The sequence below is a fragment of the Mesoplodon mirus genome, assembly GCF_964341445.2.
Source record: "Mesoplodon mirus genome assembly, chromosome: 4".
NCBI classification, from domain to species: Eukaryota; Metazoa; Chordata; class Mammalia; order Artiodactyla; family Ziphiidae; genus Mesoplodon; species Mesoplodon mirus.
The window spans coordinates 68,770,160-68,784,376 of record NC_138979.1 but is presented as its reverse complement, the minus strand read 5'-3'; the positions used below and the strand labels follow the sequence as shown (position 1 = coordinate 68,784,376).

Below are 14,217 nucleotides of genomic sequence, written 5' to 3'. Positions count from 1 at the left end.
TTAAGATGTGTTAAAAATATCTACTAAGCTTGTGGATTCCTGTATTTCCCCTATTGGTTCTTTTGTCTTTGTATTTTCTGAGGCTATGTAATCACATGAATACAAATTTAATTTGCTTTTAACTCCCCGAAGCATTGAAATTTTCTCACCTTTTCTACTAACACCTTTGCCTTAAAATTAACTTTGATATAAATCTAGGAAATCTTTCCTCTGCATTACTTTTGTTTAATTTCCAATACTACAGTTTACTTTCTATTTCTCTTGCTTGTTCTATGCCAATTTTCTCTTCTTTCTTACCTTTTTATAAATTTATTATTTGTATTCTCCTTTTTCTACCTTTTAGCTACTATTTCATTAATTTTTAAAAAAAGCATCTTATTGAGAATCAGGAGAATACAGAATATTGAGTATAAAGACCTGTGCATGAGTCACAGACTGAATTATCACATGGCAATAGTAGACAGTACCAAGCCTTATTAGTGAATGTGTGTCTACATATGTGGGATCCCTGAGAGGCAGCTCTGTTGCCATAGTGACTAGTGACAATAGTCATTGCTGGGTCCTTACAATGAGTGTGCTGTATTTGGCTGAAACCGTTTAAACAATTTTTTCTCATATCTTTGCATCTTTTTTCCACATAACCCACACTCATAAAGGAACCAAATGTACTAACCACTGACATTCAATTTTCAGGTCTACATTTATTTTATTTTACATACATATCTGTACATGTATACATTTCTCCTGTGTTCATATTTACTTATTATATATATTTTACACACATGTATGTATATGTATGTATATCTATAGATACATTCTTTTTTAAAAAAAACTTATATTCTTTCACAAACAAATGATTTATCAGGAGACTTTTATGTACATATAAGCAAAGACACCAAATATAACTATATATATATAAGCAAAGACACTATATATAATTATTGCTGCCTTTACATACAAGTGATATAATTTCATAAACTTCTGCACATTTAATTCCTGCTTACCACTCTACATTTACAGGTCAGCCCATGCAAATTTCCTTCTGCTTTTTTGTTTGTTCACTTTTTAAATGTGACTTCATAATATTCCACTGTTTGTCTCTGCTATTTTTTAACCAGTTGCCTACTGTTGGATTTTTTAGGCATTTCCAATCTTATACTTTTATAACAAAGGCTGCAATTAACATCCTGGTATTTGAATTATTTCATACATGTAGAATATACATGTAAGTCACATTTAAATAAATAGAATGACTGGTCAAGAAGTATGCATATGTAAATTTATGATTTGATAGTATCAAGTTTTCCTCTATGGAAAGTGTACCAATTACACTCCTACAAGCAATATATGAAGGTAACTATTTCCCCAACTGTCACCAGAGTGTGTTTTCAAATGTTTGGGTATTTGATAAATTGAAAGGAGAAAACTGAAACTCCATGAAGTTCTAATAAACATTATTATTGGTGATGTTTGACAACTTTTCCTATCTTTAAATCTATTTGCAGTTTGTTTTCTGTGCAAGGTCTCATCATACTTTTATTAATTTCTTCATTATATTGCTTGTCTTTTGTTTTATTGGATCACTTTATAATGTATGGAAATAAGCATCTGCCCTGTTTTATGATTTCCTTTTTTTGGTAGGTTGATACTTTCTTCTGGTCTAGCTCATGTGAAATTTGTTAGGCTCATTTCAAGGTGGTCACATTTGTGAGGCAGTGCAGTGGTGAGAGGATGGGCCTTGGAATCACTTCACCATAGGCATATCTCTTAACCTCCCTACAAGGGGATAACACTATGACTTATCTTAGGATGGCTGGAAGGATTAAATGAGATAATGTATCTTAGAAAAGAAACTGGAACATAGTAAGCTCTGCACAGTTGCTACAATTATTGTCAAAATTTCCTTTAAGACTTCCGTCAGTCATGTCATAGAAAGGCATTTTTGACTCTAGGACTTTAAAAGAAAAAAAATCCTATGTCGTTTCTGTACATTTTTGGTTTCATATTTACATTTGAAAATTTTAACGTAAGAATTTACACTGTATGTAAAGTAAGATATTTGGAGCCCATGCATTAGTTTTCAAGGTGACTTCAGAGCTTATCCAACAATTTTTATTTTTTTTTGCTGTATGCGGGCCTCTCACTGTTGCGGCCTCCCCCGCTGCGGAGCACAGGCTCCGGACGCGCAGGCCCAGCAGCCATGGCCCACGGGCCCAGCCGCTCCGAGGCACGTGGGATCCTCCCGGACCGGGGCACGAACCCGCACCCCCTGCATCGGCAGGCGGACTCTCAACCACTGCGCCACCAGGGAAGCCCTATCCAACAATTTTTATTTAATAATTCAAGTTATTTTTGTTTTAATATTTTTTCATAAATTCAATTCCTATATGTGTCTGTGTCCATTTCTGGACCTTTTTTATATACATCTTTGATCTCAAAATTAAAGTGCCAACACCTCACTTTTCACACTGCTGGCATATGATACTATGTTTTAGGATCTGGTAGGGTTTGATGGTTACTTATATTTAAATTCTAAAATATTCAAGTTGTACTGTTTTTTTTTCCTTCATATGAACTTTCACAGACTTACCTACGTATGTATACATGTATGTGCTTATTTATTTAAGCTATATACGATCTATTTTTACTTGTTTTAGTATGTTTGGGCCTGTTGAAATTGAGGAGGTGGCCCTGATTTCTGAATAGGCTTTGGGGTCATCTTCCCCTGTCTTGAAGAACAGAGCATGTTCAGAGCCAAACAGGTCTTATGGTCCTGCCTGTCAAATCCAGGAAGTCTGACAGCCTTCATTCTGTCTCATCTCTGCCCCCTTAGGTTCAAACTGGCATTGTTCCTGCTGGGGCAGCAGGTTAGGCCGGCGGTTCACACCCACACTAAACTCATCAACTGGTTGGTTTGCCACACCCCAAGTTTGCTCTTCTGAAGGTGCTTCCTTGTTTTTTGTAATATGAACAGGCTGAGAATTTCCAAAATCTGTATATTGTTTCCCTTTTCCCTATCAAGGCTGTCTTCATTTCCCTCTGCTCATATTTTACTATAAACAGTCAGGGGGAACCAAGCTACTCCTTCAAACACTTTGGTAACAAATATCTTTGGCTAAATGTCCATTTCACTGCTCTCGAGTTTTATTTGCCACTTTATAACAAGGGCTACATTTTCTGTTGTCCAGTAACATATTCCTTATTTCTGCCTGGGATCTCATCAGAATGGCTATTACCATCCTTATTTCTACCAATATTCTGTATATACTTTTTTGTGTGTATTCCCTGTGTATCTCTGCCTTCCTTTCTGAGCCCTCACCAGTTACTTTTAAAAGCCTCTAGAGTCTGTCATACAGAGTGAAGTAAGTCAGAAAGAGAAAGACAAATACCGTATGCTAATACATATATATGGAATTTAAGAAAAAAAGTGTCATGAAGAACCTAGGGGTAAAACAGGAATAAAGACACAGACCTACTTGAGAATGGACTTGAGGATATGGGGAGGGGGAAGGGTAAGCTGTGACAAAGCGAGAGAGAGGTATGGACATATACACACTACCAAACGTAAGGTAGATAGATATTGGGAAGCAGCCACATAGCACAGGGAGATCAGGTCGGTGCTTTGTGACCGCCTGGAGGGGTGGGATAGGGAGGGTGGGAGGGAGGGAGACGCAAGAGGGAAGGGATATGGGAACAGATGTATATGTATAACTGATTCACTTTGTTATAAAGCAGAAACTAAAAAAAAAAAAAAAAAAAAAAGCCTCCACAGCAATATCAACTTTTCTAGCAGGCACCTCAAGACTCTTCCAACCTCTACCTATTACCAGTTCCAAAATGACTTCCACATTTTTAGGTATTTGTTACAGAAGCACCCACCTCTCACTACCCCCCCATTTCTGTCTTTCTCAGTAGACGCTACTATAGAATACCACGGACTGGGTGGCTTAAACAACAAGCCTTTATTTCTCACAGTTCTGGAGGTTGAAGTCGAGGTACCAGCATGGTTGGGTTCTTGGTGAGGCTCTTTTCCTGGTTTGCAGACGGCCACGTTCTAGTTGTATCTTCATGTTGTGGTGAGAGAGTAACCATCTCTCTTATGTCTCTTCTTATTAAGGCACTAATCCCATTCTCGAGGGATGACCAAACTACCTCATGGTAATTGAGCAAATTACCTCGTGACCAAATTACCTCCAAATACCACCACATTGGGGATTAGGGGTCCAACATATGAATGGGGGGGCACAAACATTCAGTCCAAAGGAGTAATTTATTAGGATTTTGTCAAGTACATAAATGAACTTAAAGAACTGACACATTAATATGTTGATTTTTCCTATCAAATTCCATGGTATACATTTTCACTTCAAGTATTCTTTAAGAATAATTGCTTATCTTGTTAAAGTGTTTCTTTTTGTAGCTTTTTCAGATTTATTGTTACTTATTTATATACACTTTAAAGTACTGTTTCCATAGAAAATTTGTCCATTAAATTTTCTATAGCTTTATATGTGAAACACATTAATTTTTGTTAGCATCTTATTGAATTTTTTTTGAAGTTTTCCAGATAGTTTTGGATTTTCAACACAAAATATTATATTATCTCAGAGAGATAAATTTACATCCTTCTTTGAAAGTTTTGTATGCCTCATTTGTTTTATTTTGCATGCAATTGCATTGGTTATCAAAATAACACTAACTGGCAGTGCAGGGTTGGGGTCTACTTGTTTTCGCCTGATCACAGGAGATAATTTTATGATTATATTCCTTTGTCTTATTAAAAGAATAAAAATGCTGAAATACTTTTTATTCGGGTTTTTACTAATTTTAAACTTTGCATTTTTCACGATAAATCATATTTCATATTATGAAATGATTTTCATAAATAAACCATATTTCAATAAATCACTTAATCATGTGTGTGTAAATGTGTATGTGTACTACACAGTACCATGAAATAATAATTTGGTATAAATTATGCATCATACAATGGAATATCATACAGCCATAAACAGGAAGGAAATCCTGCCATTTGCAACAACATGGATGATCCCTGAGGCATTATGCTATGTGAAATAAATTAGACAGAGAAAGACAAATGCTATATGATCTCATTCATAGGTGGAATCTAAAAAAAAAAACCAAAAAACTCATAGAAACAGGGAGGAGATTGGTGGCTGCCAGGATAGGGGAGTGGAAGGTGGGGGAAATGGATGACGGTGGTCAAAGGGTACAAATTTCCAGTTATAAGATAAATAGGCTCTGGGGATGTAATGTACAGCATGGTGACTATAGTTAATACTACTGTATTATATATTTTAAAGTGACTAAAACAGTTGATTTTAAAACTTCTCACCACACACACACAAAATTGTAACTATATGAGGTGATGGATGTTAACTAAACTTATCGTGGCAATCATTTTGCAATATATACATATATCAAATCATACATTTTACAACTTAAACTTACACAATTCTATGTCAATTATACCTCAGTAAAGCTGAAAAAATAACAAAACAAAATAAAACCACATAAGTTGTCCTACTTTCCATTTTCCATTTTGTAATAATTTCCAAATTGTGTAAAATAGCACTGAAATTATTTGTTCTTTAAAGGTTTTATGAAAATCCTTGTTTTTAGGGAAAACTGCATTCTGTGAAATAATTTATTCATGTTAAGTGGTAGGTTATATTCTGTGAAGCTACTGTTTAATTAATTACATGTGCCTACAAAATTATCAATTTCTTTCAAGTTTTGCAATTAATTGGCATCTGATTGAGTAATGTTCTTTCTTATGTTTATTTAATAGAATCTCTCTTTCTGGTGAACCCCGATTAGGTGAATGTGTGTGCAACTGTGTATGGCCACTTTGTTTCTCTTTTTTCCTCGTTTTCTTAAGTTGGATAATGGTTTATCTATTTTATAATTTAAAAAAAAATCAAATCAGTCTTATTACTTAATATTTTTCTCTATTATTTATTGTCTTCATCTCCTTTGCTTTCTTTAGTTATGTGCTTTTGTGACTGTGCATTTAAAAAATTATAGATGTATACTATATACATGTACACATATACAGTTAACATACCTCATACACCTGTATTGTACATAAAATTATATTCATCATGAATTTAGTGTTTTTTCAGATATACAAAGACGTTCAAATCATTATTTCTTTTGATGTATTAAGATAAAAATGTTTTCTCATGTTCTACCATCCTGTTACCTTGAATATAACCTACTCTTTCCTGATGTACTCTTCTTCTATTGTGCTATTTTTTTGTTAATTTTTCATTTGAGATTTTTTGGCATCAATATTCACAAATGAGATTGGGCTCTAGTTAACTTTGTATTATACTGTATTGGAAACATTCTGATACCCATGTTAGGTGTCATTCATACATTTCACAAGTGTCCCCTTTATTCTCTTCTCTGGAATGGTTTATATAGCATTGCAATCTATTTAAAGCTTTTAGTAAATTTCTGGGACAAATGTCTTCTGCTCTTCTCTTTTTTGGGAAGTCAGGGGCATAAGTACATTCCTGATAACTTTCTTTAATTTTTCATTAGCAATTGGTTTGGTTTGATTTACTTTGTATTTTAGATTGTTGTTTGGAAAATTACATTGAAAATTTAAAATTCCTATCACATTTCCAAGTGCACTTGCCTCAGTGTAACAGGGTTTATCTCCCATTTCTTTGGTGTCTTCTTTTCTCTGATTATTTCCTACTCATTGTTTCCTATTGTTTAACTGAACTTCTACCTTTATTTGTGATTACATTAGTGGTTTATCTGTGTAGCTTTTTTAAAAAAAGCAGCTTTTACATCTGCATTTTATGATCCACTAATTTTTGCTTTAATCTTAATTCTTTCTGCTTACCAGTGTGTGTGTGTGTGTGTGTGTGTGTGTGTGTGTGTCTGAATGTTTTAGTTTCTTTAAAATTTACAGATTTGGATATCTATTTAATTATGTAATTTGTCTTTCTAGATACTGTATATTAGTATTTAAGATTAGTTTTACTCTGAGCACAGATTCAGCACTATCCTATAGATTATGGTATATATAAATTTTCATTACCTTATTCTATCCTTCTAGAAGATTTTGAATTCACTCTTTCATCAAATTATTTTTGAGAGAGATATTTAAAAGAATTTTCATGTGGTAGTGGTTTATTTTCTTGTATTGACATCAGAGAATGTTGCCTGTACTACTAATTTCTCAATTTGACAGCTTCACTGTGATCTAATACATAGTCAATTATTTTTTGTTAGTGATCACACTGGAAAATGTGATATATTTTTAACGGCAAAATTCTGACATGTATTAATTTATTTCTTTGCACTAGTGTTGGGTTATTTTCCAAACATCCCTTTTTCTATCCCCACCCAAACTTCATTCCACACTTAGGTTGTAGTTTAGCATCTGCTGTGGAAACAGAAACCACACCCCCGTGATGTTCACAAAAGTGAAAAATGGAACACCATATAGGCATCAATTATGAACTGGAAATCTTTCCCTTTAAGTCACTGATATTCAGTAAATGGATTTAGTGAAGAAGTACTAGGTAAATTTTTAGCATATTTGTAAGTCTTTACATCCACCGAATTTAGATACATGAAGAATAAGAAAATCAGATTTGCTTCACCCAGGCATTCTTTGTCTGTTTAGAATGGCACTCTATATGCACGAGCCCCAGGGGCTGAATCCATGAGTCTCCTGGAGGAGGGGCGGCATACATTCTGAATCACTCACAGAGCAAAATTTTGTATGGCAAGGGCTCCTTTGTTCCTGACTGCAGCAGGAGTGGCTAAGCTGTCCTTATGGGCAGGCCCTTCAGACATTTCACTCAGCTTTGGATGTGCTGACATCCCTGTTATTCGATCTCTTTCTGAATGAGCTGATGAGGGAAAAGGGAATCTTTTTTTTTTTTTTTTTTTTTTTTTTTTTTTTTTTTTTTTTTTGCGGTACGCCGTACGCGGGCCTCTCACTGCTGTGGCCTCTCCCATTGCGGAGCACAGGCTCCGGACACGCAGGCTCAGCAACCATGGCTCACGGGCCCAGCCGCTCCGCGGCATGTGGGATCCTCCCCGACCGGGGCACGAACCCGTGTCCCCTGCATCGGCAGGCGTACCCTCAACCACTGCACCACCAGGGAAGCCTGGGAAGCCCATTTTTTAAAAATATCATCTTACTTATTTTCCTCGTGTAGGCATCTGTCACAAATAATACGATTTTTTTTCTTGTTTGCTATATTTTCAGTAATTGAATAGCACATTTTTAGTTTTAACTGACTTTTGCTAAAAAAAATTACTTGGTCTTTTTGAAATTATGAACATAAAGGTAATGTTCCTACTTCCTAAGAAAATAATCATAAAATCATAATGTTACCTTAACACAAGTTCCAAAGTTTCCCAAAGAGAAAAACTTGGTGGAGTTTTAATTCTTGTGCAAGGTTTTCTCAGGTTTACAAACACACATAAATACCACTTTTATATATGCTGTTTTAAAAATACCACCTATGCTTCAAGCTTTGTCCAGGTTACATTTGATCCTCACAACAACCCTGCAAAATAGGTGGTGTTATACCCATTTCTCATATAAAGAAACTGAGGTATAGGAAACTTAAATAACTTGCTCCTGACTGCAGGGCTGGTAAGAAGCAGAGTCAGGATTCTAGTCATCCTTTGTCTGTCTCCCAAACCATTTTATCTTCTATACACCCTTGTCACACGCTGTCTCCCCATCTTTATTATGATTGTTTGGTTCAAGACACTATTTGAATAGAAATGTGATGTTTCACATTAGGTAGTGCATATTAGGACAAACTTTTCAAAGCTTTCTGTGCTTGGTTTAAAATGCCCTCCTTGACAGCATCGCCACCACTCAGAACTCATGTTTTGAGCCTCTGCTGTCAGTGTGGTCTTTGAGAGTGCCCCATCTGGTCCTATTCTTTGGTTGTTTGGTTATCTAAGCCCCCTTTCCCCTGCATGACTAGGGCAGCCTGGGGGTAGAAATATGTTTGGATTTCATTTGGAATCACTCACTCTACATGCCAGCAATAGCCAGGCATCCAGGGCCTCTTGACTGATGAATTATTTGGATAACAAGAATCTAGAGGGGAAGGACCCCAGTGAAACAGGCTGATACTTACCCACAGAATCAGGAATCATGTAAGAAGGGAGAGGCAATGTACAAATATGGGCAGCTGAGGCACATTCTGAGCAGTGGACTAAGAAATACTGAGTCTGGCAGCCCACAGATAAAGCACTAGGGCTCCCACACTCTGTAGCTCATTTATGCCCATCTCTGTCCCACCCAGCTGAACCTCCATATGTAAGATTGAACATGTGTTTCTAGTACCTATATTCAGTGGGTCCACCTGCTCTCAGTTATACATGTGGGGCAAGGGGCAGCATGGTGCCTGTGCTCTGGAAATATACTACCTGAGGTCCATTTGCTGTTCCACTAATTCATGTCTACGGGTCAGGACTATATGGGCAAGTCATGTAACCCCTCTATCTTATTAATCTCATCATGACGGTGCTAAAAATTATAGCAAGTACCTCATAAGGTGGTTTTTAGAATTAAATCAGTGTTTTGAAGAGTATAAACTCTGTAAATGCACCCTGTCTTTGTGCACAGTCAGGGAAGTCTGTATCTCCTGTGACTTAGGCCCCCAGGATACTTTCAGCTATCTTAGCCAGGAGGAGAGCTTCCTGCAGTTGATATACAGCATTTTATACAGGCAAATTAGGTAAACTATTAAAATTGTGCTATTCAACTCACATTCTTTCTTTCTTTGCTTGTTCAGTTACTGAGAAGAGGTATTCAAATTGTCTACCAAGATTCTGTAGTTTTTCTTATCAATTATTTATTTGTATATCTAATCTTATGGTACCAAACATAAAATTGGAACAGTTTTATCTTCCTGGTATATTATAATTTCATGTTTATATATCATCTTTATTTATCTCCAGCCATGTATTTATCCTTAATGTGAACTCCATCTGTGCTCAAAAGTCACAGCACCTCTGATTAATTTTTCATCCTTTACTTATAATGTTTCTGTATTCTTCCATTGTAGGTGTGTATTTTAAACAGCATATAGTTTCATTTTAATTTTAATCAAGTCTGCTAATCTTTGAGTTTTCGTTTTTAAACCAATTCCATTTAATATAATTATGGTGTATTTGTGTTACCAACTTTCCAAATTACTATTGCATTTAGCTTTTGTCCCTTTCTATATTTCATTTATTATCTTTCTATTCTTGCATTCTGTTTATTGTTCTTTATCTTTTAAAATCTTGTCCCTTTTATGTTGAAAACTTTTGTCAAAAGCCCCTTCTTTGGAATGTCTAGAGATGACACAAAACATTGAACACAAAGAACTGTGTATCTGAGTCCAGGACTGTGTTGTTACAAAGATCAATGAGGTGGTGGCTGAACTGCACAGGAATTCACATTTCTGTATTAATAACAGCAATGAGCTATTAATGCCATCACAGGAATTACCAATGTCATATTTTGTAAATGTCTCACATTTGGATAGAGCCACTTAAATAGCTTTTTTCATTAGCTGCTAATCACTGAAGCTGTAAAAGGGACAGAATGATTATTCATGTACCTCACACTCACACAACACCAAATCCTATCAGCCTTTGACCTTCAGCTTCCAGCTCTGTATTTATTTTATTAAATAAACATTATGGTATACACCTTTTAAATATATTTTCAAATACATAACTTTCATACACATTAATATGCATATGTATGTATATATAGAATTCTTAAATATATACTTCCAAATATAAATAATTTCACATCAAGCTAAACAGGATAAAAACATGTAAACATATGCACCTGGTTCTGGTCAAGTAAAACACAAAACCACAAGGTAACCACAAGTTAAAGAGTGCACTTGAAGGGGAACAGGGGAAGAAACAGACGTGTAAACAACAGAGATGCTGAAGCTGCACCACAAAGCCCCACGAGGGTCCATTTCTTAAGACTGAAGTAGCAAAAAGCTCCTTGTTCAGTTAAGACTTCTCCTTTCACCCTGTCACATTTATTCTTGAGGGGCTTCAAAATGAGTGTGGAAATTCTGTAAACACTAGACTAGAACTGAGTCAATCCTGTTGAAAACAGAGATGACAAAATAAACCATAAACTGACAGTCATATTAATTTCTCCAAACAGTAACTTTAAGGACGTTTTGTTACTTTTTAACACAGTGAAACACCATAATCCTGGGGAGCAAGAAATGGGAATGGGCAAGAAAACAGTGATGGATGCTCTATACAAATGGTTTCCGCAGCCCCTGTGACAGATGTGTCTATAAACAAAACACAGGCAAGAGCAGATGACAGAGCTTCAGCACACCAGACAACATGCCACAGCATAATGCCACAGATTCAAATTGAAATATTCTTCCAGCTCACAATGACGCAAGTCCCATAGGGCCTCTGTGAAGGGGAGCTCACTAGCTCCCAGTGAAATAAAACACTTACACAACAGATTGGCCAGCCAAAGCATGACAAGCTCTTTTTTACTGCTTTTAAAGGGCATGCTGCCCTCTCCCACCTGCAGAGGCTCGAAACGTTGACCACGGCAAGTACTGGACGCCTCAGCACCCTGCCTCTGAGGCTCCTCTCCCTGGCCCTCAGGGAACGCATGTCTGTAAAAACAGTTCTCTCCAAATGGGCAGACCCTGCCTCGAGCAAAATACCTGCAGGTCTTGTGGCTCATTGCCTCCAAGTACTGCTGAATAAGTTTCTGCTTCTCTTCCTCCTCCTCCACCCAGAATTCACTGGGAATGACAAAGGTGGAGATGACCCTGCACTGCGGGCAGGACTTGACGACCCTGCTCCCAAACTGTCTGGCACTCCTCCACCTACGGATACACTTAAGACAGTAGGTGTGGTTGCAGCTGGAGAGAATGCCAAAGCGGCAATCATTCCGGTTGGCTTTCTCATAGACAACCTCCATGCAGATGCCACACACTTTGTCCGCACTGCGCTGCACAGCAAACGAGAGCTCCATATTCTTCTCGTGTGCTTCAATGCAGGCCTTTACATGGTCTGCCCTCTGGGCACCGTCCACAGGGTGCAAGACCTGCAGCCCACACATATCACATATATCTCCGTGGAGATAGATACATCTCTGCCCACGAAAGCACTGCCCCACCATAGCATCGCGGCAAAGCTGCTTCCCCATGCCCAAGGCAATCTGCTCCCTCTCAGTCACCGAGCTCTGCAGAGGAGCCCCGGAGACAGAAGGGGCCATGCGGCCCCGGTAGGGTTGCCCGGGAACAAACTCAACGGCACCCTCCCAGCCTTCTGCACCTGCTCCTCCGGCAGCTTCAAGGCCTGCATTGTCTGTCTTAGCTTCAAAGAAACCCCTTTCAGCAGCCGAGCCAATCAGAGGCAAGGAGCGTGAGGACGCAGCAGGGGGGGCTTCCGCCACTTCCTGAGGCAGGGGCTCCATGTGCGCAGCCGTGCTGGGGCCACTGTCTGCAGAGGCCTGGGGCAACAAACCGTGGCCTTCGCTGGCCACCTGCCGGCCCGAGAGGTCGTGGGAGTATCGGCAGTTCTCCCCCTCCTTGCACAGCCCATGCAGATAATACCTGCAGACGACTTGCTTTGTCCAGCTGCCGCTGCTCCGGCCTTGCAGCCATCTGGGCCTAGCCCCTCCCCATGAGGCCTGGGCGGGCCTCAGACGTGACGGGCGGAAGGGGGCCGGGCCTGGAGCCGAAGACCACCGGGAGGCTGGGCGCACCGGGACGCTGGGCCGGGGGACGCCCTCCCCCGCTGCCTCGGCACCCCCAGAGGCCCCAGCTGCCTCGTGGGGTTCTGTGGGAGCTGCAGGCTCTTCCATGGCATTTCTTCGCCCCTAAATGGTGCCGGAACTTCCCTGGTATCTCTTCCTTTCGGGCTTGAGGCCCGGAGGCCAGGCGCCAGCTCGTGGGCTCCTCCCTAGAAGTTGTGCATCTCTTTTCCCTTTCCCCCGCTCCCTGCTTCCTGTGCCTGTGTTCCTACTTCCTTTTCTGAGCAGGCGCGGCGGACACTTCCTGTGGGAACAACGTCAGTCCTCCACCGGGTCGGTGCAGGGTTGGTCCGGCAGAAATGGTGACCGGCTTCCTCCTGTGTTCGCAGCCGGCAACGCTGCCCGCTCTCCGCTCCGGCGCTGCCCCTGCTCTGCTGCGCTCGGCACCTCGCCATCCCGCGGCTCTTCTGAGCGAAGGAATCACAGCGCTTTGAGGTTTTTAATGCAATCTGTTCCAGTGTTCTTTCACACGCATTGATTTCGTTGCTTTTTCATAGTGTCTATTGAAAGCATCATAATCCTCGTGTTTTTTTATTGCTCCCGTGTAAAGTTCATCTTATTTCTGAACCATCTCACACATGAATTTTATAAAGGCTTTGTCTGTTCACTCCGTTTTATGTCTGTGGGTCTTATTTTTTTAATTATTTTTATTTCTGGGTTTCTTGACTGTCACTGCTGGAAGCCTTATTTATTTAGTTGTGTTGGCAAGACCTGATTTCTTCTGCTCTTTGTTTTCTGGAAATTCTTATGGGCTTAGGTTGGAAAGGCTTTTCGCCAGTGAGGCATGAGCAGGGTTCTGATCTGAGGCCACTTTAGCGCCTTTCAGCTCTCTCGGGTTATTGTGGATTGCAGGGCTCCCCTCCCACTGTGCAGAAGCTGCAGACTTCATTGGTCCTGATGCTGGCCTAATAAGCCACTGTCCCCTTTGTGTCCCCTTTGGCTTTTATTTTCTCTTGCTGGTTAACTCACAGTGGCTCTTTGTTTCCCTTTCTTTCTTTCACCCAGTTTTGTACGGTATTGTGCTGGGCCAGCCTTTCACAGTATATTCTCTACCCTTCTGCCTATGAGTGGTGCTTTTTAATTTCCACGCCTGAGCTGTCATTTTGCAGATATATTTTAATAGATTAGTAAAAAAATATTTTCCTAAATATAAAGAGTACTTATGGATGTATACTGAATTTTATCATGTAGTTTTCTGCATTTCTTAAGAGCTGATCACGTTATTTTCTCTTTATTGTGTTATTGCGGTTATTTGCACTGACAGATTTTTCAAATGTTTAACTTACCATTTTTTTCCAAGAATAAAGCTTTCTGGTATGATTTATTATCATTTTATATATTATTGGATTTTGTTTGCTTAAACAAGTTTCTTAGAGGGAATTTTATGGTCCAAA

At 38.9% G+C, this 14,217-nt stretch overlaps 1 protein-coding gene across 1 annotated transcript; it reads right to left on the bottom strand.

Moving 5' to 3' along the window:
* Positions 1-10,693: 10,693 nt before the first annotated feature.
* MKRN3 (makorin ring finger protein 3) lies at positions 10,694-13,061 on the bottom strand. The gene has a single exon (XM_082617276.1). It carries the CDS (start codon positions 12,872-12,874, stop codon positions 11,372-11,374), a length of 1,503 nt encoding a protein of 500 aa, XP_082473402.1. The 5' UTR covers positions 12,875-13,061; the 3' UTR covers positions 10,694-11,371.
* Between the last annotated feature and the right edge of the window lie 1,156 nt (positions 13,062-14,217).

What these genes read in the sequence shown, in the direction of transcription:
- MKRN3 (XM_082617276.1), bottom strand. Translation starts at nt 12,874, where the DNA reads ATGGAAGAGCCTGCAGCTCCCACAGAACCCCACGAGGCAGCTGGGGCC.